Consider the following 23,584-nt stretch of genomic DNA (forward strand, 5'->3'; position numbering starts at 1 on the left):
CATATTTAAATTGTTCACAGCAGCTTTCATTTTGTTGCTTTTAATTTGTCTGTTTTCCCACAGGTGGCCAATAAAGGAATTGGAGTAACATCACTTTCAAAAAGTGGAGATCTTGCACTTTCAGTGGCCTCTTACCTGCCAGGTGTTGATGCCACAGTGTGGATCAACGGCTGCAATGCCAACACAGTTTTACCACTTTACTATAAGAAACGCCAGATCCACCCTGCTTTAATGTTTGACCTCAGCAAGGTTATTCCCACTGAGTCAGGGGCCATCATAATCAAGTATTGTAATAACAATGCTCTGGTGGAGGAGAACCAGGCCACCCTGATCCCCATTGATAAGGCCAAGGGACATCTTCTCTTTGTGGCTTCAGAGGACGACCTCAACTGGGACAGCAAGGCTTTCATGGACCAGATGGTGGAGAGACTGAAGCGTCATGGGAAGGAGAACTTTGAAAGTGTGTGTTACCGTGGAGCAGGACATTACTTAGAGCCACCTTATGGACCCTACTGCCGCTCCAGCTTCCATGGTGTCGTAGGCAAGCCAGTCATGTGGGGCGGTGAGCCCAGGTCCCACGCAGTAGCTGAAGTCCACATGTGGAAGAAGATCCAGGAGTTCCTCAGATCTCACCTGAGCTGTGAAGCTTCACGGCCTACAGCCAAGTTATAGATGCATATAGGAGGATAAGAAAGACAAGGCAAAAGATCAGTCATGATATCTTAGCTGCTAATTACATGTGTATCATTACATATGAATGTTTTGTGACGAGGTGAACGATTTAATATTTGATGTCTAAATATTTCTTTATCGAAAGATTATGATTATAAACTAATGCAGGAGAGAATATGCCAAGATATTTTTAGTGAACTAATAGAGATTATCAGCCTATAATATAAATGTTGGAGAATATAAAGTAAAGACAAGTACAGGGTAATACTGTACTTTTTACTACATTTATTTCACAGATATGGTTACTTTTTAGATCTTGACATTTAAAACAGAATGGATTTTATATATTTATATTTTATATTTGTAATTAATTTAGATCACTTTATAGAGGACTTGATTCACGCTGACATTATGATTTTTTTCTGTTCATCAGTGTCATAAAAAGCCACAATAAATCCCTTTGATTTGATGTTATAAAACATGAAAATTTCCAAGAGGGGTGAATACTTTCTACAGGAACTGTGTATCTTTATGTATATATGTAACTGAGTGGGGACATTTTGCATAATAAGCACTTGTACTTTTGATACTTTTAAATTTTGTAAAACCTGACCCCTAGGTTGGGAACCACTGGACTAAACTAGCTAACTGTAAATAAAGTAGTTGAAACTAGCTCCACCTCCAGCAGCTACAACAGTAACATGCTGCTCTAACACTGATGCTTCAGTATTAATAATCTAATGATGTCAGATATAATAATATATCAGTCAGAGGGACCAAACCACTACTTTACCTAACCATTACTTTTAACTAACCATTGCACAGTTATGACACTGGAAAGCGGACAGTTAAACTGGCCCCATGCAGTCTATGACTGGATTTGTCTGAAGATAGTAAAAACCCACTGAGCTGAAACAATCAATCCCTTTTGTGTCTGCTTGTCAGGTATGGGACAAACACATGCATGCTATTGTGAGAATACACCTGATGAGTACAGAGAAGAGGCAGACACACAAACATTTCATTCAGGACACAATTTCAAGATTTGAACCCTTTATTTTAGTGACATGCATATTAGTTTGGCAAGTGTGGTTGACACACTCTGTCCCTGAGCTCACAACCCCCCCGGCAGAGCCTGAGATACACAATGATGAACATTAACACATTAAAAAGAAACTTTCAACATCACAAACAACTGAATGCTAATACAGGAGGAGGCTGGTTAAATGTTAAATGCTGAATCAGGCAACTGTGTAGCAGCAAGGTCACATCACAGAGAGGACACGAGAGAGGTCAGTTGTGGACAAACTGCCGTTAGGCTCCATGTCCGCGCGTGCTGCTCATGAGCCAAATCATTCACAATAAATCAGTATTACACATGCACACACACATTCCTTGGAGGAACACACAGTACCTTCTGGACCGACAGTTAAAATAAAACTTTGAACTGGGTTGTGCACCATCAGGAGACCGTGATGAACATAAGGGACTTTTAACCCACATGACAGTCATTTTCACTCTAGATGGACACTTGCTTTAGCCACAGGTAGGTCACATTTCTACTTTTCTGACTTTTCTTTCCCTCTGCAGTCCCTGAAAGGAAATTAAAAGATGCACATGAACATGATACACTGTTAAAAAATTACTTGACAGTTCATGATGACATTACATTGTAAAAAAATGAGTCTCCTCTGTGACAAACTGCTTTCTTTACTAAACATGTGTTCAAGTCAATCATTTTGATGACTCACTTATAAAAAAGAGGATTGTAATCTTTTTTTTTTTTTTTAATTTTATATTCACAGCACAAAGACTAACCTTGTGAAGAAAACAACAGTAGTTTCAGAAGAGAGGACCTCCCAAATCAGACTGAGGCTGCTGCCGAGTGCCAGATGTTTGTTCGATGAGCCCGTTCAGGTGAAGGTGACCGGGCTGAGGTCGAGGCAGGTGGTCACCATGAAGGCCAGATCGACCGATGAGAAGGGAGTGGTGTTCAGCTCCTCGGCCACCTACAGGGCTGATGGGAGCGGGGAGGTCGATCTGGAGAGAGACCCCTCACTCAGTGGGAGTTACGTCGGGGTTGAACCAATGGGCCTGCTGTGGTCGATGAGGGCGGACACTTTGCATTTCAAAAAAACAGGTCACTAAACCCTCATGTGGTGAAGTGTGAAGTTCTCTTTTCATGAGGTAGAGGGGGAGGGCAGCGTGCTGGCAGAGGCGACCAATAAGAGGCTTTTAATTGGACACGGCGTCACCCGGCTTCCTATTAAAGAGGGGAATATCCGTGGAGTCCCGTTTACTCCTCCAGGTTGGTTTATGTCTCTGTTGTGTTCTGAATGGTTTAATTATTAATTTAAAGCAAAATGCTGAAATTATTTTATCTTTAATTTTATAAATAAATCCCAAGGAGAGGCCAAAGTCAACACTCAGTCTATCCTACTAATAACTCATCTTAATACCAAGCAGCCACAACCTTGGCTTGAAATTGAAGCCAATGCGGAGGTTCCTTGAAGTGCAATACCACTGACGGTCGCCAGATGCTGGCTCTAAAAAGTCCCTGGCTCCAAAAGACTCCCATTTCAGCGAGTCATTATGGTCTCAATCTCTAAATTCAAGTCCTCCCATAAGTATGCTGGTGGTCAATTTGGAAATTATTACTCCGGTAATAAGGTTTGAAGACTTATAGTAGCTTTGACGTTGACAAACTTGCCCCAGGTGCACGCATGCTGCTCATGAGCCAAATCATTCACAATAAGTTTATATTACACATGCACACACACATTCCTTGGAGGAACACACAGTACGTTCTAAAATAAAACTTTTAACTGGGTTGTGCACCATCAGGAGACCGTGATGAACATAAGGGACTTTTAACCCACATGACAGTCATTTTCACTCTAGATGGACACTTGCTTTAACCGCAGGTAGGTCACATTTCTACTTTTCTGACTTTTCTTTCCCTCTGCAGTCCCCGAAAGGAAATTAAAAGATGCACATGAACATGATACACTGTTAAAAAATGACCTCTTCTTAAGAAAAACTTGACAGTTCATGATGAAATTACATTGTAAAAAAACGAGTCTCCTCTGTGACAAACTGCTTTCTTTACTAAACATTTGTTCAAGTCAATCATTTTGATGACTCACTTATGTATTTACACCTCATGTATTAATTTGCACTGGACTTTTTCCAAGTGTCCTTCACAGTCACCCCTTGTCTTGTCAGCTTCCATAAGGGAATACATGCACAAGTCTTTATGTGAGGCAGGGAGAAACAGAGAAGAGAGGGCTTTGTTTTTTCATTTTGTGTCTGAGTCGACTGACACTGAAGACTGGGTGGTTTTTGATAAGCTGAGGTCTTCTATTGTTGTCTTGTTTTAGTCAGTGCTCCATCATCTGTGAACAGGACACAGATATATGTGTGTATGTGCATGATTACCTTATACATTATATTACATTCACAGCACAAAGACTAACCTTGTGAAGAAAACAGCAGTAGTTTCAGAAGAGATGACCTCCCAAATCAGACTGAGGCTGCTGCCGAGTGCCAGATGTTTGTTCGATGAGCCTGTTCAGGTGAAGGTGACCGGGCTGAGGCCGTGGCAGGTAGTCACCATAAGGGCTAGATCGACCGATGAGAAGGGAGTAGTGTTCAGCTCCTCGGCCACCTACAGGGCTGATGGGAGTGGGGAAGTCGATCTGGAGAGAGACCCCTCACTCAGCGGGAGCTACGTTGGGGTTGAACCCATGGGACTGCTGTGGTCGATGAGGGCGGACACTTTGCACAAATTGTTTTCCAAGAACAAAGTGCTAAACCCTCATGTGGTGAAGTGTGAAGTTCTCTTTTCATGAGGTAGAGGGGGAGGGCAGCGTGCTGGCAGAGGCGACCAATGAGAGGCTTTTAATTGGACACGGCGTCACCCGGCTTCCTATTAAAGAGGGGAATATCCGTGGAGTCCCGTTTACTCCTCCAGGTTAGTTTATGTCTCTGTTGTGTTCTGAATGGTTTAATTATTAATTTAAAGCAAAATGCTGAAATTATTTTATCTTTAATTTTATAAATAAATCCCAAGGAGGAGCTTTCATGGAGTCCTGTTTACTCCTCCAGGTTAGTGGCTCACTACTTTCTGTCTTCAGTATTATCTAATTACAACTTAATACTGTGTTTTTTCCTGCAATGTCTAATGAATGTGCAACGTTATTGACTTTCTTAGTTTCTGGGTTGGTCATCACAACATCAAAATATAAGAATTAAGATGTCATATTTTCTATGATCTATTGATATTATTGTGTGTGTTTCTGTCCAGGTGAAGGTCCGTTCCCCGCTGTGTTAGATATGTGCACCTTTATGTCTGAGAAGAGAGCCTGTCTGTTGGCCAACAAAGGGTTTGTGGTTCTGGCTGTGTCGGAAGAAGAAGCAGTTGATTTCTTACAACAACAACCTAAGGTGAGCTGTATGAGTAGTTATTGCTTTTAAACACAGTAGCATAAAGTTACAAGCTTTTAATTTTGATGACACATTAGGTGGTCAGCAACTATTACTTTAGGATTTTAACTTTAGGATTTTAACTAAGTTAAGCAACAGTTAATTTGTTAGTGTTACAGATATCACCCGGCAGCACCAATGTAACAGCGAATAACCTGAAATTCAGGAAAGAACAAATGAGGCAGGGAGATGTGGCCTATGGTATAATGAGAGGAAAACAGAGCTCACAGACATACAGCCACAGTCTCTGGTTAAACCACAGTCTCATGCTGCCTCTTACTGTTAGGAAGTACACATAGCAAGTTTAAGTCTTTGTCATCATTCAAAGCACTCCAGCTCCTATGATTTTTTAGCATGTCAATGAAGGTATTATTGCAGCTCTTGATCTTTGAAATCCACCATCACTGTCTTCTAATATCATCTTAACAACGTTTTGTCTAAAAGTCTGTTAAGTTGTTAACATTAAACCTGCAATGATTTTCGGCTTGTAGGACATTGTTAAAGATCCCCTCCAGACATTGTTTAAAGGGGACATAAAATGCACATTCATAGGTCTATATTTTCAATCTGGGGCTGTACTTGAATATCTTTGCAGGATTTACAGTTTAAAAAACTCTTTATTTATCTTATACTGGCCCTTTATGCAACCCCTCAGTTCAGCCTCTGTCTGAAACAGGCCCCAATTAGCGCACTGTATTCTGATTGGTTAATTTATGGAAAATGCCCCTCAGGAGAATTTGTTGACTCAACAAACCATCGGACATACAGTAGTTGTATGATTTCACTGCTTTTTCTGCTTCTCTACTCAAAATGTCAACTTCTCATATACATTCATACATTCATGTTCAAGCTGCAATCTGACAAGTTGCGGTCAGTTTGTCAGCAAGATAGAAAAATCATCACAGAGTGTTCAGAGCAGGCTGAAGAACTGCCGTTTGAGTTACAGGTAGCATTTCTGTATACATTAACCTCAAGTTTTGGAACCATGTTTAACATAGATATCTAACATCTCAACAGTAAATAAATAACAGAAAATCACAAAATGTGTGATATGTCCCCTTTTAATATATGTAAAAAAATACTCTGCTTGGTATAATAATTTGTGTCCGATAGGGTTTTCCTGCCAAAAAGTTCAATTATCTTGTTAAAATCCTTAAAATGACATCTTCACCTTCTCCTTCATTGAATCTATGAATATGCAAATATATACGTACATATTCAAAAGTTTAACTGCTGGTGAGAAGATGTCTCCTGCTTCACTCAGTGTGTGTGTGTATACTGGAGGTTTCAAGTTTCCACATCACACTTGTGTATTTGGCCGTTCACCGTTGAAAGCTGAGACAGAGACAAATTCATGTTTTTATCCAGTTTTATCAGACGATTTACTAAATATATTGGTAATGCAGTTTTTTAACTAAAAGAGCCACCTTGCCTCAAGAGACCTCTACATTTCATGCAGTTTTTATATATCATTATCCTAATTTACCCTCATCGCTCAGTTTCTAAGCTCTGTGTGTGTAAAGTTTTATTCACCTCTAATTCTTCATGTTCTTTCACAGGTGAGAAATAAAGGAGTTGGTATATTATCAATATCAAAGGCTGGAGACATTGCACTTTCACTTGCTGCTTTTGTGCCAGGTGTTGAGGCAGTGGTGTGGATAAACGGCTGCAGTGCCAATGCGATCACTCCTCTCTACTATAAGAAGAGCAAAATCCTCTCACCGCTGCTGATTGACCTCAGCAAGGCGATTCCCACTGAGTCAGGGGCCGTCATAGGCAAGTATTGTCTTAAAAATCCTCTAGCAGAGGAGAACCAGGCCACCTTGGTCCCCATCGAAAAAGCCAAGGGACATTTTCTCTTTGTGGCTTCAGAGGACGACCTCAACTGGGACAGCAAGGCTCACATGGACCAGATGGTGGAGAGACTGAAGCGTCATGGGAAGGAGAACTTTGAAAGTGTGTGTTACCCTGGAGCTGGACACTTACTGGAGCCGCCGTATGGACCCCACTGCCACTCCAGCTTCCATTTGTTCGCATGGCAGCTAGCGATGTGGGGCGGTGAGCCCAGGTCCCACGCAGCAGCTGAAGTCCACTTGTGGAAGAAGATCCAGGAGTTCTTCAGATCTCACCTGAGCTGTGAAACTTCACGGCCTACAGCCAAGTTATAGATGCAAATAGGAGGATAAGAAAGACGTGGCAACAGATCAGTCATGATATCTTGGCTGCTAATTACATGTGTATCATTACATATGAATGTTTTGTGACGAGGTGAACGATTTAATGTTTGATGTCTAAATATTTCTTTATTGAAAGATTATGATTATAAACTAATGCAGGAGAGAATATGCCAAGATATTTTTAATGAACTAATAGAGATTATCAGCCCATAATGTAAATGTTGGAGAATATAAAGTAAAGACAAGCCTTAAATATAAAAAAGGAAAAGCTCACATGTAAAAATGGCAATGAAAATACACAACAAAAACATTTGAAAATACACAAATAAAAGAGACAGCTTTAACTGACACGGGAACACAGGAGAACAAGCACAGCACTTAAAATTTTCTAGCATTTTTTGCCTCTTTATCAAAACCATCCATCAAAATGTCAGCAGCTATTGTCACATAGATAGTTTCAACATCTTGACACAATATTTTCCATAATTTCTCTCAAGTATTTCTTTGAATATAAAGGCAAAATTTATTTAATCGAGACATTATTCCATTATTTACACTTGTGTTGATTTTAGCAAAAGTATGATACAGGTTATTATTGCTTCCATATGTTAGTATGTGAATTTAATGGTACCTTTTCCTCTGTTTTGTTGTGAATATCTCAAGAATATATCAGCAGAATATCAGAAGTCTCTCTCTCAGTGTGACAGGCTACATGATTTTACACATCAAAGTTTGTTTATAGGTACTGAGGAAGATTCCTGCACATGTGAAAAAAGTTAAAGCGTTTTGTGGCTTTAGAGGGATCTTTATGAAGTTTCTCCATAGTTGGAGCTGAAGACTATGTATTAAATGTAAAATGTCATGAAATTACGTACTAAGTTAATAATAATTGCATTAGTTGGATGCTAATATTCAGTAGAAACACATCTTTGCTTACAGCATGCTAAATATCAGAAAGAGAAAGACAGACAGGGGAGTCCCACTTCCTTAGCTGGAGACGGCTTCAGATGACATAAAACAGGGTAAATCAGTCAGGAAAGTGGCCAAATCATACGGCGTTTGCCATGTGTGACCCTGTACTGAATGTTGTCCTCAAACTAATCCATTTTGATTTCATGTTTAAACCTTTTTGAGGATGTGTGTTCTATCCATTAAATAATTTTCTTGCATTATAATTTGATGGCTTCCCCTCTTTTTTGTCATGTAGTGTGAAGGTATTCATTTTTTTTTTAAAAAAAAGAAGTGAATAGTCACAATAACATGAATGTTAAATAATCTTTTTCATTCTGAGCCAGTTGTAACAGTGGAGTGACTGTATTTAAATCAACTTTGCAACCTGTACATATTTCATAAAACCACTTAAATACATTGATTCACTAGTTGACACATTGAAGTTTATAATATAGCAGATGGACAGTTCCAGTGTAAATGTTTTTTGATTTATTGGGAAAATTGCAAAACATGTTACAACTGTCCCTGGTCTCCGCTATTATTAACAGTGTAAAATGTTAATAATGAATTTTAAGTGTAAACTTTAGAGTTTAAAGTGTTACTGAATAATTTCTATATATTCATAGCTGACTTCTACATATTTGATAGTTGAGATGTTGTGTGTCATGACGTCTCCTCGAAATGATGCTGGAATGAGTGAGGATGTCTCGTTTGATGAATTAAATCCACTGTGTTTAGTTATATATCTTTAAACGTTACAATTAGGGCTGAAAATGACAACAGAAATAAACAAATTTATTGATTTCACATATCTGCGCAATTCACATCAACTGCCAGTTGTCTATGGAGGACGTGACTTGTCAGGTTGTCAGGTTGGCCGCATTCAGATTTATCTGCTGATCCTTTGGAGGAGCCCGACCGCTAGGTTGGGAACCACTGGACTAAACTAGCTAACTGTATATAAAGTAGTTGAAACTAGCTCCACCTCCAGCAGCTACAACAGTAACATCAGTCCCCTTTGTGTCTGCTTGTCAGGTGTGGGACAAACACATGTATGCTATTGTGAGAATACGCCTGATGAGTACAGAGAAGAGGCAGACACACAAACATTTAATTCAGGACACAATTTTTCAAATTCAAGATTTGAACCCTTTATTTTAGTGACATGCATTTTGGTTTGGCAGTGTGGTTGACACACACTGTCCCTGCAATCCAGTCGCCAGGAGAAAACATTGGCATTGTACATTTCTGCAAACCACAGAAACGTTGAATATAAAGGGGAGAACAGGGTAAACGGAGCCAGTAGGTAAAATGAGCCACCCCCTTTATCTAGGTAACCATAAACAAAAGTAATGATATGACCACAAATTAAGAAAGTATAGTTCACATTACTCAATCCACCTTGGACTCAAGCACATGGGGAGAGTGGTCAGCAAAACAGAGCAAAAAAAAAAAAGATTTTTCTCATGCCAAGTGGATTCATCATGTTACTAAAGTTATCAGTCTTGTATCTTAATTAAAAAAGATAGGTTTAAATCTCTCATAGGTGTTCAATTGGGTTGAGAGCTGGTGACTGTGAAGGTCATAGCATATGCTTCACATAATTTTTATACTCATCAAACCATTCAGTGACCCCTCGTGCCCTGTGAATGGGGGTATTGTCATCCTGGAAGAGACCACTCCCATCAGGATAGAGATGTTTCATCATAGGATAAAGGTGATGACTTAGAACAACTTTATATTGATTAGCAGCGACCCTTCCCTCTAAGGGGACAAGTGGACCCAAACCTTGCCAGCCAAATGCCCCCCACAGCATAACAGAGCCCCCAGACCCCCTCACTGTAGGGGTCAAGCATTCAGACCTGGACCAGTTTTTCCTTTAATTTTCTTTAAGTTAAATTCCTTGAAGTTTTTGTTTTAATTTGTCTGTTTACACAAAAGCACATTTACACACACATTCTCTCTGTAGCTAAAACACAAAGATCACAGTTTAATCTTTAATTTCCATGGGTACACAACAACCTAGGGTATATATAGTAACTATTATTTGAAACAAATACACTTTCATTTTGCAGTAAAATCATCAAATGTAAAAAGTGGCTCATGTTACCCCGTTCTCCCCTACGTTTCAACACGTGAAACACGTATCATATCAACATTTCTACAAACGTAGCATATTAACATTTCTAACCGTTGAATAATGACGTTTTATGGTGTGACAACGCTGTGGTTAAGGTCTAGTTAGGTCTAGGCACAAAGACCACTTGGTTTGGGTTAGGGGAAAGATCATTGTTTGGGTTAAAATAAAATAAATAAATAAATAAATAAAAACGGCCGATATATCACTAAAAAAGCCGGTCACTTTAGAAATGTCGAGATGATACGTATTTTGGAAATGTTGATATAAAGTTTTTGTAGAAATGTTGACATAAAACGTTTTGTTGACATTTTCATACGATACGTTTTGTAGAAATGTTGATATGCTACGTATTTCACGTGTTGAAACGTAGATATTCAACGTTTCTGTCAGTTGTGGACAAACTGCCGTTAGGCTCCAGGTGGGCGCATGCTGCTCATGAGCCAAATCATTCGCAATAAATCAATATTTCACATGCACATACACATTCCTTGGAGGAACACACAGTACGTTCTAAAATAAAACTTTTAACTGGGTTGTGCACCATCAGGAGACCGTGATGAACATAAGGGACTTTTAAGCCACATGACAGTCATTTTCATTCTAAATGGACACTTGCTTTAACCGCGGTTAGGTCACATTTCGACATTTCTAGCCTTCTGCAGTCCCTGAAAGAAAATTAAAAGAGGCACATGACCATGATACTTAGTTAAAAAATCTCTTCTTCAGAGAAACTTAACATTTCATGATGACATTACGTTGTGAGAAACGAGTCTCTTCTGTGACAAACTGCTTTCTTTACTAAACATTTGTTCAAGTCAATCATTTTGATGACTCACTTAGTATTTGGTGGACTAAAATAAAAGCCATTACAGTCACTCTCCTTCCTAATCCTTATGTATTAATTTGCACCGTCCTTCACAGTCAACCCTTGTCTTGTCAGCTTCCATAAGGGAATACATGCACAAGTCTTTATGTGAGGCAGGGAGAAACAGAGAAGAGAGAGCTTTGTTTTTTCATTTTGTGTCTGAGTCGACTGACACTGAAGACTGGGTGGTTTTTGACAAGCTGAGGTCTTCTATTGTTGTCTTGTTTTAATCAGTGCTCCATCATCTGTGAACAGGACATAGATATATGTGTGTATGTGCATGATTACCTTATCGCCTCTCTACTTTGTTTTGAAATCTACTGGCTATTGCATCATTTGTTAGCCATTTAGACAGGAGCTCTGAGTTTATAGTTTTATATTTATGTAATAAATCAGCCCTCACGCTCTGAGTCATACCTTAAATGGCAAACCATGTAAACAAGATTTTGCTATCTAGGACTTTTTGTTTCTAAGACACTCTGGTTTTTTTTCTTCTTTTAAAACACTTTTTTATCAAGTGTTCAATATGATTAACAAATTAATTTTTTTAAAAGAAATGGTACACTTCATTTTTATAAAGAGGGTTGTAATCATAATTTAAAAGAGGGAAGGAAGGAAAAAATATTTGAATGGAAAAGTGCAATTTGTTGTGCTGTATCTAGCGCAAAATACAAACCAAAGAACACAAAAAACACATAGTTACATAAATAATATGGTATATACCTTTATAGATGAACAAATCTAAAGATGCACAAATAATTAATTAGATAATTGGAAAAAAAATCAAACATTAACAGAACATAAAACCCTGAGATTCTACGCCGTCATGAAAAAAGATGGTCCTGAATCTTTGGTGTATTTTTTGGTGGAGAAAAATTAAAGACAAACAAGGTTCAACACAGACATGTATAATGTATCTGCTATGTCATTCTCCTGAAATAATGTAAGTTTCCTATTTATTTTTTTATACAATCACAGCACAAAGTCAAACCTTGTGAAGAAAAGTAGTTTCAGAAGAGATGGCCTCCCAAATCAGAGTGAAGCTGCTGCCGAGTGCCAAATGCTTGTTCGATGAGCCCGTTTAGGTGAAAGTGGCCGGGCTGAGGTCGAGGCAGGTGGTCACCATGAGGGCCAGATCGACTGACGAGAAGGGGGTGGAGTTCAGCTCCTCGGCCACCTACAGGGCTGATGGGAGCGGGGAGGTCGATCTGGAGAGAGACCCCTCGCTCAGAGGGAGCTATGTCGGGGTTGAACCCATGGATCTCCATACTTGTCCTGTTAGATCTTAGATCATTCGACACAATTGACCATCAAATCCTTTTGCAGAGACTGGAACATTTAATTGGCATTAATCAAACTGCATTAAGCTGGTTTCAGTCCTATTTATCAGACCGATTTCAGTTTGTACATGTTAATGATGAATCCTCTGTGAAGGCAAAAGTTAGACACGGAGTTCCACAAGGGTCTGTACTTGGACCGATTCTATTCACCTTGTGTATGTTTCCTTTAGGTAATATTATTGGGAAACACTCCATAAATTTTCATTGTTATGCAGATGATATCCAATTATATTTGTCAATGAAGCCTGATGAAACCAATCAATTAAACAAACTCCAAGCATGCCTTTAGGACATAAAGACCTGGATGACCTGCAATTTTCTACTACTAAACTCAGATAAAGTAAAGTAAAGATAAAGTTATTGTGCTTGGCCCTTAACACCTTAGAAACACATTATCTAATGGCATTAGAAAAAGAAATCACATTTCTCCCATTTTAGCTTTGCTACATTGGCTTCCTGTAAAATCTAGAATAGAATTTAAAATCCTTCTCCTAACTTACAAAGCCCTTAATGGTCAGGCACCATCATATCCTGAGGAGCTCATAGTACCGTATTATCCCACTAGAACACTGCGCTCCCCTAATGCAGGCTTACTGGTGGTTCCTACAGTCTTTAAAAGTAGAATGGGAGGCAGAGCCTTCAGCTATCAGGCTCCTCTCTTGTGGAACCATCTTCCAGATTCGGTCCTGGGTGCAGACACCCTCTCTATGTTTAAGATTAGGCTTAAAACTTTCCTTTTTGATAAAGTTTATAGTTAGGGCCGACCAGGCTCACCTTGGATCAGCCCTTAGTTATGCTGCTATAGGCCTAGACTCTCTCTCAACCCAACTGGTCAAAGCAGATGGCCGCCCACCAAGAGCCAGGTTCTGCTTGAGATTTCTACCTGTTAAAGGGGAGTTTTTCCTTACCGCTGTCACTAAGTGCTTGCTCATGGGGGAATTGTTGGGTCTCTGTAAATTAAAGAGTACAGTCTTGAACTGCTCTATGTGAAAAGTGCCCGGAGATGACTTTTGTTGTGATTTGGCGCTATATAAATAAAAACTGATTGATTGATTGATTGATTGATATAGGTTATGTCTTATGACACAGAATTCCATTGTTGCCCAAAACCACTTTTGAAAACATATTTTCTCTTTGTGGCTCTAGAGGATGACCTCAACTGGGACAGCAAGGCTTACATGGACCAGATGGTGGACAGACTGAAGCATCATGGGAAGGAGAACTTTGAAAGTGTGTGTTACCCTGGAGCGGGACATTACTTAGAGCCACTGTATGGACCCTACTGCCGCTCCAGCTTCCATGGTGTCGTAGTCAAGCCAGCAATGTGGGGGGCCCAGATTCCACGCAGCAGCTGAAGTCCACATGTGGAAGAAGATCCAGGAGTTCTTCAGATCTCACCTGAGCTGTGAAGCTTCACGGCCTACAGCCAAGTTATAGATGCAAACAGGAGGATAAGAAAGACGTGGCAACAGATCAGTCATGATATCTTGGCTGCTAATTACATGTGTATCATTACATATGACTGTTTTGTGACGAGGTGAACGATTTCATGTTTGATGTCTGAATATTTCTTTATTGAAAGATTATGATTATAAACTAATGCAGGAGAGAATATGCCAAGATATTTTTAGTGAACTAATAGAGATTATCAGTCCATAATATAAATGTTGGAGAATATAAAGTAAAGACAAGCCTTAAATATAAAAAAGGAAAAGCTCACATGTAAAAATGCACACAACAAAAACATTTGAAAATACACAAATAAAAGAGACAGCTTTAACTGACACGGGACACAGGAGAATAAGCACAGCACTTAAAATTTTCTAGCATTTTTTGCCTCTTTATCAAAACCATCCATCAGAACGTCAGCAGCCATTGTCACAAAGATGTTTCAACATCTTGACACAATATTTTCCATAATTTCTTTCAAGTATTTCTTCGAATATAAGGGCAAAATTTAGACTTGTGTTGATTTTAGCAAAAGTATGATATAGAAGGTGATTTAAGTCTATATTACTCACTACAAGCATCAGAATGACTCTGCAATGTAACAAAGAACATTTACTCAAGTACTGTACTTAAGTACAATTTTGAGGTACTTGTACTTTACTTATTTCCATTTTACGCTACTTTATACTTCAGGGTAATACTGTACTTTTTACTACATTTATTTCACAGATATGGTTACTTTTTAGATCTTGACATGTAAAACAGAATGGATTTTATATTTTTATATATTTATATTTTATATTTGTAATTAATTTAGATCGCTTTAAAGAGGACTTGATTCACGCTGACATTATGATTTTTTTCTGTTCATCAGTGTCATAAAAAGCCACAATAAATCCCTTTGATTTGATGTTATAAAACATATAAAACATGAAAACTTCCAAGAGGGGTGAATACTTTCTACAGGAACTGTGTATCTGTATGTATATATGTAACTGAGTAGGGACATTTTGCATAATAAGCACTTGTACTTTTGATACTTTTAAATTTTGTAAAACCTGACCCCTAGGTTGGGAACCACTGGACTAAACTAGCTAACTGTAAATAAAGTAGTTGAAACTAGCTCCACCTCCAGCAGCTACAACAGTAACATGCTGCTTACACACTGATGCTTCAGTATTAATAATCTAATGATGTCATATATAATAATATATCAGTCAGAGGGACCAAACCACCACTTTACCTAACCATTACTTTTAACTAACCATTGCACAGTTATGACACTGGAAAGCGGACAGTTAAACTGGCCCCATGCAGTCTATGACTGGATTTGTCTGAAAATAGTAAAAACCCACTGAGCTGAAACAATCAGTCCCTTTTGCGTCTGCTTGTCAGGTATGGGACAAACACATGCATGCTATTGTGAGAATACACCTGATGAGTACAGAGAAGAGGCAGACACACAAACATTTCATTCAGGACACAATTTCATGATTTGAACCCTTTATTTTAGTGACATGCATTTTAGTTTGGCAAGTGTGGTTGACACACTCTGTCCCTGAGCTCACAACCCCCCCGGCAGAGCCTGAGATACACAATGATGAACATTAACACATTAAAAAGAAACTTTCAACATCACAAACAACTGAATGCTAATACAGGAGGAGGCTGGTTAAATGTTAAATGCTGAATTAGGCAGCTGTGTAGCAGCAAGGTCACATCACAGAGAGGACACGAGAGAGGTCAGTTGTGGACAAACTGCCATTAGGCTCCAGGTCCGCGCATGCTGCTCATTGGTCAAATCATTCACAATAAATCAATATTTCACATGCACACACACATTCCTTGGAGGAACACACAGTACGTTCTGTACCGACAGTTAAAATAAAACTTTGAACTGGGTTGTGCACCATCAGGAGACTGTGATGGACATAAGGGACTTTTAACCCACATGATAGTCATTTTCATTCTAGATGGACACTTGCTTTAACCGCAGGTAGGTCACATTTCGACTTTTCTTTCCTTCTGCAGTCCCTGAAAGGAAATTAAAAGATGCAGGGAGGGCTTTGTTTTTTCATTTTGTGTCTGAGTCGACTGACACTGAAGACTGGGTGGCTTTTGACAAGCTGAGGTCTTCTGTTGTTGTCTTGTTTTAATCAGTGCTCCATCATCTGTGAACAGGACACAGATATATGTGTGTATGTGCATGATTACCTTATCATCTCTCTACTTTGATTTGAAATCTACTGGCTATTGCATCATTTGTTAACCCTTTAGACAGGTGCTCTGACTTTACAGTCTTATATGTATGTAATAAATCAGCCCTCACACTCTGAGTCATACCTTAAAATGCAAACCATGTAAATAAGACTTTGCTATCTAGACTTTTTGTTTCCAGGACACTCACTTTTCTTTTTTATTTTTAAAACACTTTTCATCAAGTGTTGATGTGATTAACGAATCAATTTTTAAAAAATAAAGTGTACACTTTATTTTTATAAACAGGATTGTAAACTTTTTTTTTTACATTCTCAGCACAAAGACTAATCTTGTGAAGAAAACAACAGTAGTTTCAAAAGAGATGACCTCCCAAATCAGACTTAGGCTGCTGCCGAGTGCCAGATGTTTGTTCGATGAGCCTGTTCAGGTGAAGGTGGCCGGGCTGAGGTCGAGGCAGGTGGTCACCATGAGGGCTAGATCGACTGATGAGAAGGGAGTGGTGTTCAGCTCCTCGGCCACCTACAGGGCTGATGGGAACGGGGAGGTCGATCTGGAGAGAGACCCCTCACTCAGCGGGAGTTACGTTGGGGTTGAACCAATGGGTCTGCTGTGGTCGATGAGTGCGGACACCTTGCATAAAAGGTTTCAAAAAAACAGATCACTAAACCCTCATGTGGTGAAGTTTTCTGTGCATGAGTTGGAGGGGGAGGGCAGGATGCTAGCAGAGGCGACTAATGAGAGGTTTCTAATTGGAGACGGGGTCAGCCGGGTCCCCGTCAAAGAGGGGAGCTTTCATGGAGTCCTGTTTACTCCTCCAGGTTAGTGGCTCACTACTTTCTGTCTTCATCATTGTCTAATTACAGCTTAATAGTGTGTTTTTCTGCAATGTCTTATGAATGTGCAACAAAGTTATTGACATTCTTTTTTCTGCCACTATACTCTGCCTAATTGTGAACAAACCACATTATTCATCTGCATATATCATTGTATCACTGTATTGTCCCTGTAGCAGCCTGATGTGAATCAAATGAAATATTGACAAGCAAACAGGAAAAAATGTGTGAGAAACCAAATTTCTTCTAAAGGTGAAGTATTTATATAAGGATTACATTTACAAGTGAAGAACATTTTAAAAAATAAAGTGATAACGGCACACCATAAGGTCTTAGAGATCAAAAAAACTTAACTTGCATAATGTCCATCACTTGAACTCACTTTAATAACACAACGTTTCAGTCCTCAGACTTTCATACAAACAAATGGCAACATGTAACAGTATCATTCATATAAAGATGGAAAATCCTGTAAATCAGAGGATGCCAACAATCTACAGAAATCCTGAGATGCAAGTGAGAAAAAAATTCTGATTTAAATTGTTTTCTCTCCTGTGTTTATAACTTAAAAACGGGTGAGAAAAAGGTTTTGCCAGGATAATCTTTGCAAGTTCCTATATTTGTTTTTTTTCATCTGTGAAACATGTGGAAAAGGTTTTGGCACGTGAACAAAGTTTTGCCAGGATCATTTTCTAGTTTCTAGCTAAAAGTTTTAGCAGGTTATTTTTTTGTTTTGTTTTGTTTTGGTTTTGCCAGGATCATTTCTCAAAGTATTTGGTGTTGTAATACTCATTTTGGCCACAAGAGGCTGAAGTGCACCACTACCCCATGTTCTAAATAGGACTAAAATCCATCCAAGTTTTCTTCCAGTTGAGTTTTAATTTCTCCATACACTCTAAACACAAAGTACATATATTGTGTGTTAGCAAGTTATGTTATGAATTGTTGGACCCACCAGTCAATTTCCTCTGGAATATTAAACAAACAAAAATGAGCTGACTGGCCTCTAGGGTAACTGATCTAAGTCATTGGTTCTCTAAGTGGGGTTCGGAGAATAATGTTACATAACTCGCTAACATGCAATATGTGTAACTTGCCTTTAGAGTGCATGGAGAAATTCACAGATGGAAAAAAAAAGGAACTTAGAGAGATTATCCTGGCAAAACATAGGGCTTGGCGATAAAACGATTTCGATACAGGATCGCAATAAAAGTTATGTTGATTACGATAATAAACTTCAGACATTTTTTACTTGATATGGATAGATCTAACAGCCTATCACGCAGCAGAAATAAACGTGACAACAGCCAGTCAGTCTGCACTTTTTGGGTTGCATGTCAAAGTACATGCCCATTCCTGGTGAAGAAAGTGGATGTCCTCTGAAAAAGAGGGAAAAAATATGTGGGACCGAGGGGCACGAAAGCAATACGATGATACGAGCACCCTCAGATTAGCCTCTATGTCAGAGTCTGTCCCCGGGTAAACGGTGAACCCAGGCTGGCGAAGAGGGACAAACTCTGCCTCATCTGCATCATTAGCAGGGCTACAGCTAGAGTGCCTGTCTGGTCTAAAGTAACCCTAGCCGAAAAAGCTGCTCTAACTCATGGATACTTGTCTCTAGTAGAGACATTCAGTCATCACACATCATCGTTTTAATGAGGCTGCTTTTACTATGGATTCACAAGGCTAACTGCTAATCTAGGCTAAGCACAAAGCTAAGTAAACAGAGTTGCAACGTAAGGCTACTAATCATTAACACTAGTGTTGTTTCATTAAGAAAACTGGCGAATCGAGTGATACGTGAGCTAAGCACAGCAAATAATGTAGTCAGTAAGATAAATGAAGAGGTTTTTATATATATACACAGTTGAGACCCCTTTGGTCTCAGACTTTTGGACCCTATTGTATATAAAGATGTAGCATAATGGCTGATTTAGAATTTTGCACTTTTTACTCAGATTTCTACCTCTAAAACTGAGAGATGGCCAAAGGAATTTGATGTGATACTAGTCACAACTTCTAGTTTTATTTAGAGTATAACAAGGCAAGCTAACTTGCGTTGTTTGCTAGGCAGATAAAGCATGTTTGCAAAGTTAAATGCTTACATTATGTTCTATTTATTATGTTAATAAACTTTTCTACAGTTTAACTAATGAACCCTCTGGTTTCTTCAGGCCTTAGTCATTGTCCGGATACTCTTCAAACTGGCAGCATTATAAAATCATATATTGTCATGAATATTGATATTGATCAACATGGAAAAAATTACTGTGATCATATTTTTTGCCATATCGCGCAGCCCTCACCCGTTCTTAAACACAGGAGAAAAACAATTTAGATCAGACTAGGAAATTGAATCACCAGCATTTTCTTCTCATCTGTCTTCCAGGGCTTCTGTAACAATCCCTACCACTGTGTATACAGATTAAGGTCAGGATGGTTTGTATGAATTTTTCCTGATGGAGGTCTGAGTTCATGTGATGGACAGTGTGCGAGATTCTTTGGTTTTCTTTTAACAAATGAAATGAAAAATGCTTATATTCAGCTATAACTAAAAAAAGCTAAACATGGAATTGAATAAATTGAATTGCTGAATTAAATTAGTTAAACAATCAAATAACTATTCATAGCTATGGTTGTCACATTGATTGAAAGCCCTTTTCACAGGAGACATTTTGACTAGTCATAGTAGGAAAAGCACAGCTGTAAATAACAAAATGAATGATGGCTGAAGTAGCTGCTTCAGAGTCATCATTAATATTATCAGTAACATCTGTGCTTTTTCTACTATGACAATCAAAATGTCTGATGTGAGAAGGCCTATTATTTTTCAGTATTGACTGTAATATATGCTTCTTTTCGATTGTTGAAATAAACTAAGTTAAATGATCTTAATCAAATGCCTAAATATAATTATTGATGTAATAGTAGTAGTGGTACCTGTGTTACTTATTGTGTAACTACATTGTCATGACCCAGCTCTTTGCGACAACAAAATAGGAGACACAAAAAGTTAAAATCAAATCAAAAGTTAACTAAATATTTGCAATAGGGAGTGTGGATATCAGTATAATCAGTAGTATAATGTGCATGTGTGGAAGATGTATGTGGGGGTGTTGCACAGTGCATGAAAATAAAGCATAACAAAACTAAGGCGACATAACAAAACCAAAAAGTGTCTGTGGGGAAGATGGGAGAGCTGGAACAGCAGCCAAGTGCCCAAAGTGTCAGCTAGAGACTGAGCTGTGCTGCAGCCCAGAATTAAATGAACTAACAATCCCTGCAACGATCACCTAATGTGCTAATGATCACCTGCAAAAACAAAGCAGACAATCCAGTGAATTGCACAGTAAAAACAGCACACAACAGATGACCCCACAGGGGTCATCACATCGAAGTATAAGAATTAAGATGTCATATTTTCTATGATCTATTGATATTATTGTGTGTGTTTCTGTCCAGGTGAAGGTCCGTTCCCCGCTGTGTTGGATCTGTGCACCTTTATGTCTGAGAAGAGAGCCTGTCTGTTGGCCAACAAAGGGTTTGTGGTTCTGGTTGTGTCAGTGTACAATGACAAGCCCGAAAACGTCAAAGAGATGCATCTGGACTATTTTAAAGAAGCAGTTGATTTCTTACAACAACAACCTAAGGTGAGCTGTATGAGTAATTGTTGCTCTTAAACACAGCAGCATAAAGTTACAAGCTTTTGATTTTGATGACACATTAGGTGGTCAGCAACTATTACTTGAGGTTTTTAACTTTAGGATTTTAACTAAGTTAAGCAACAGTTAATTTGTTAGTGTTACAGATATCACCCGGCAGCACCAATGTAACAGCGAATAACCTGAAATTCAGGAAAGAACAAATGAGGCTGGGAGATGTGGCCTATGGTATAATGAGAGGAAAACAGAGCTCACAGACATACAGCCACAGTCTCTGGTTAAACCACAGTCTCATGCTGCCTCTTACTGTTAGGAAGTACACACAGCAAGTTTAAGTCTTTGTCAAAACTACAGATTCATGAGAGGCCAGATACTGAATACTACTACTGCATGTGTGAACACACAGTTAATGGCATATGGAGCCATGATTGGCTCCAGACTAGTTGTGATGTCACAAATCCTGTTCATAAGTATATGCCTTAAACTCAGATTTAAGGTGAGCACAGATAAACTTTTCATTTTCAGCAGATGAATGTGAAAACAAACTCTGCACATCATTCTGCACAGTCAAGCTCAAAAATCCAACTGAAGTAACAATAAGCAAAACACATTTTTTTAGTGGAGGGGGACTTTGATTTCTGCTTTCTGTTATTTCAGAAATGTGTTATTACACAGTTTTTCAAAAAACAATTTTGTCTAGTCAAATTGAGTGAACAGCTCAACATGTTGGCAAGTAAGGTAATGTTCTAATAATTAATATAATAAACATAAAAGTTAGCTTTTGGCAGTTTTTGCAGTGTTGTGGTTTCTCAAGCTGCCTCTTGGAAGGGACAAATCATTTTCAGCCATTGTGTTATAATGACATACAGTGTTTTTATCCAGTTTTATCATACAATTTACAAAATATATTGGTAATGCAGTTTTTTAACTGAAAGAGCCACCTTGCCTCAGGAGACCTCTGCATTTTATGTAGCTTTTGCATTATTATCCTAATTTACCCTCATAGCTCAGTTTCTAAGCTCTGTGTGTGTAAAGTTTTCTTCATCTCTAATTTTTCATGTTTTTTCACAGGTGGGAAATAAAGGAGTTGGTATATTATCAAGATCAAAGGCTGGAGACATTGCACTTTCACTTGCTGCTTTTGTGCCAGGTGTTGAGGCAGTGGTGTGGATAAACAGCTGCAGTGCAAATGTGGCTATTCCTCTCTACTATAAGAAGAGCAAAATCCTCTCACCGCTGCTGACTGACCTCAGCAAGGCGATTCCCACTGAGTCAGGGGCCGTCATAGGCAAGTATTGTACTAACAATCCTCTGGCAGAGGAGAACCAGGCCACCTTGGTCCCCATCGAAAAAGCCAAGGGACATTTTCTCTTTGTGGCTTCAGAGGACGACCTCAACTGGGACAGCAAGGCTTTCATGGACCAAATGGTGGAGAGACTGAAGCGTCATGGGAAGGAGAACTTTGAAAGTGTGTGTTACCCAAGAGCTGGACACTTACTGGAGCCGCCGTATGGACCCTACTGCCGCTCCAGCATCCATTACATCGCAGGCACAACAGTCATGTGGGGCGGTGAGCCCAGGTCCCACGCAGCAGCTGAAGTCCACATGTGGAAGAAGATCCAGGAGTTCCTCAGATCTCACCTGAGCTGTGAAGCTACGAAGACTAAAGCTAAGTTATAGATGCAAAAACCATGATAGGAAAGATTGAGGAACACAAAACAATCATGACATCATGACTGCCAATTAACTGCTGTATCATGAATAAAGATTGAATGTTTTTGATTATTAAAATGTAAAAACAAAATAGAAAATAGGAATTTGAGATTGAAATGACAAATTGATATCATGAAATGGCAGTTTGAGCATGGAAAGTGAAATCAAAAAGCCTGAAATGGCCACAAAAAACCCTAATTGAAAAAAGAAAGACAAAAGAAAAACAACTACACTGAAACAGCTTTAATTAAAAATTAATTTAAAAAATCATTAACACTGGACATGGAAAAGACAGCATAATGTGAGACGTTTTCAAAAGTTGGCGACACCTTCAAAATTTTTAAGTAGCCTTTCACCAAGTTAGTAGGAATTTGTCCGCTCTGACTGAAAATAGTCTTTTTGTAGACGTGGAAGTGTGGCTTGAAGCTGTGGAGGCACAGAAGCAAATAGCCAATCATTGTTGGTAAAACCCAGAGTAACACTACTTTAAAATAGGAATTACACACATTAATCCTGTCCATGCAGGGCTGGAGCCATTCCTAGAATTCAAAAGAAGAGTATCCACTCTTTTTTTTTTTTTTAAGTCATTTTTCTTATATTTAAAATATAAATAGGTGGACTGTTATTTTTAAATTCTTTCTGTCTGTCAAATATCAATAAATTTGAAATTTTTTTAACATCATGTCTATAATCTTGCCTGAATTGGGACATCATATAGTACATGCCATTGTATGCCTGTTAGCTCTTACTGTATTCATGCATAAATATATCTTATTAATACTAATTTCCCTCTCACTGCTAGTGTTATTATTCCCTCAGGTTGTCTCACATAAAAAACTAAGACTACCTGAACAGTTGACCTTATTATTGTCAGACCTGTGACGTTACTCAGACGAAAGCCAAGTGATAGATTCAGTTAGGATGACAGGAAAGATTAGGAACACGTTACAAAATCACAATGTCATGGCTGCCAGTTAACCTAAGATAATTATACATGTTGAATGTTTTGTGATGAATTAAACTATTTAATGTTTGATTGATGACAGAAACATATTGAAAGGTTATGACCTGCTTATC

General features: G+C 38.7%; 3 protein-coding genes and 1 long non-coding RNA gene across 5 annotated transcripts in view; 3 read left to right on the plus strand and 1 right to left on the minus strand.

Annotated features, from left to right (window-relative positions):
- Positions 1-14,344, plus strand: part of LOC122994412 (acyl-coenzyme A thioesterase 1-like) — a 20,466-nt gene extending 6,122 nt beyond the window's left edge. Inside the window, exons 4-5 of one of the 2 annotated variants that reach the window (XM_044369101.1) lie at positions 64-597; positions 13,993-14,344. In XM_044369101.1, the coding sequence (XP_044225036.1) occupies positions 64-597; positions 13,993-14,067 (609 nt within the window). In that variant the 3' untranslated portion in view covers positions 14,068-14,344. Of the gene's footprint in view, positions 1-63; positions 928-13,992 lie in introns of those variants that run through there. The other variant, XM_044369100.1, reaches the window with a different exon arrangement.
- On the minus strand, positions 337-3,282 carry LOC122994422. Its single transcript, XR_006406595.1, has 3 exons — positions 2,491-3,282; positions 2,087-2,265; positions 337-655 (listed from the first exon to the last, which is right to left on the minus strand). It is a non-coding gene; the product is annotated as an uncharacterized LOC122994422 (long non-coding RNA).
- On the plus strand, positions 3,491-8,503 carry LOC122994411 (acyl-coenzyme A thioesterase 1-like). The gene is given in 5 exon segments (XM_044369099.1): positions 3,491-3,596; positions 4,136-4,496; positions 4,498-4,645; positions 4,979-5,118; positions 6,717-8,503. Coding segments are annotated over 5 exon segments (1,281 nt in total). The 5' UTR covers positions 3,491-3,573; the 3' UTR covers positions 7,326-8,503.
- A 1,630-nt stretch (positions 14,345-15,974) lies between the features above and the next one.
- LOC122994407 (acyl-coenzyme A thioesterase 1-like) lies at positions 15,975-22,686 on the plus strand. The gene is made up of 4 exons (XM_044369096.1): positions 15,975-16,075; positions 16,615-17,117; positions 20,595-20,782; positions 21,866-22,686. The coding sequence occupies exons 1-4, from the start codon at positions 16,053-16,055 to the stop codon at positions 22,472-22,474; spliced, it is 1,323 nt and encodes a 440-aa protein (XP_044225031.1). The 5' UTR covers positions 15,975-16,052; the 3' UTR covers positions 22,475-22,686.
- The last annotated feature ends 898 nt before the right edge of the window (positions 22,687-23,584 follow it).

The sequence above is a fragment of the Thunnus albacares genome, chromosome 12 (assembly GCF_914725855.1).
Source record: "Thunnus albacares chromosome 12, fThuAlb1.1, whole genome shotgun sequence".
NCBI classification, from domain to species: domain Eukaryota; kingdom Metazoa; phylum Chordata; class Actinopteri; order Scombriformes; family Scombridae; genus Thunnus; species Thunnus albacares.

What these genes read in the sequence shown, in the direction of transcription:
- LOC122994407 (XM_044369096.1), top strand. Translation starts at nt 16,053, where the DNA reads ATGGACACTTGCTTTAACCGCAG. An exon ending in AGTCCTGTTTACTCCTCCAG is followed by an intron (nt 17,118 to 20,594) that starts GTTAGTGGCTCA and finishes GTTTCTGTCCAG; the next exon opens with GTGAAGGTCCGTTCCCCGCT. An exon ending in TCTTACAACAACAACCTAAG is followed by an intron (nt 20,783 to 21,865) that starts GTGAGCTGTATG and finishes GTTTTTTCACAG; the next exon opens with GTGGGAAATAAAGGAGTTGG.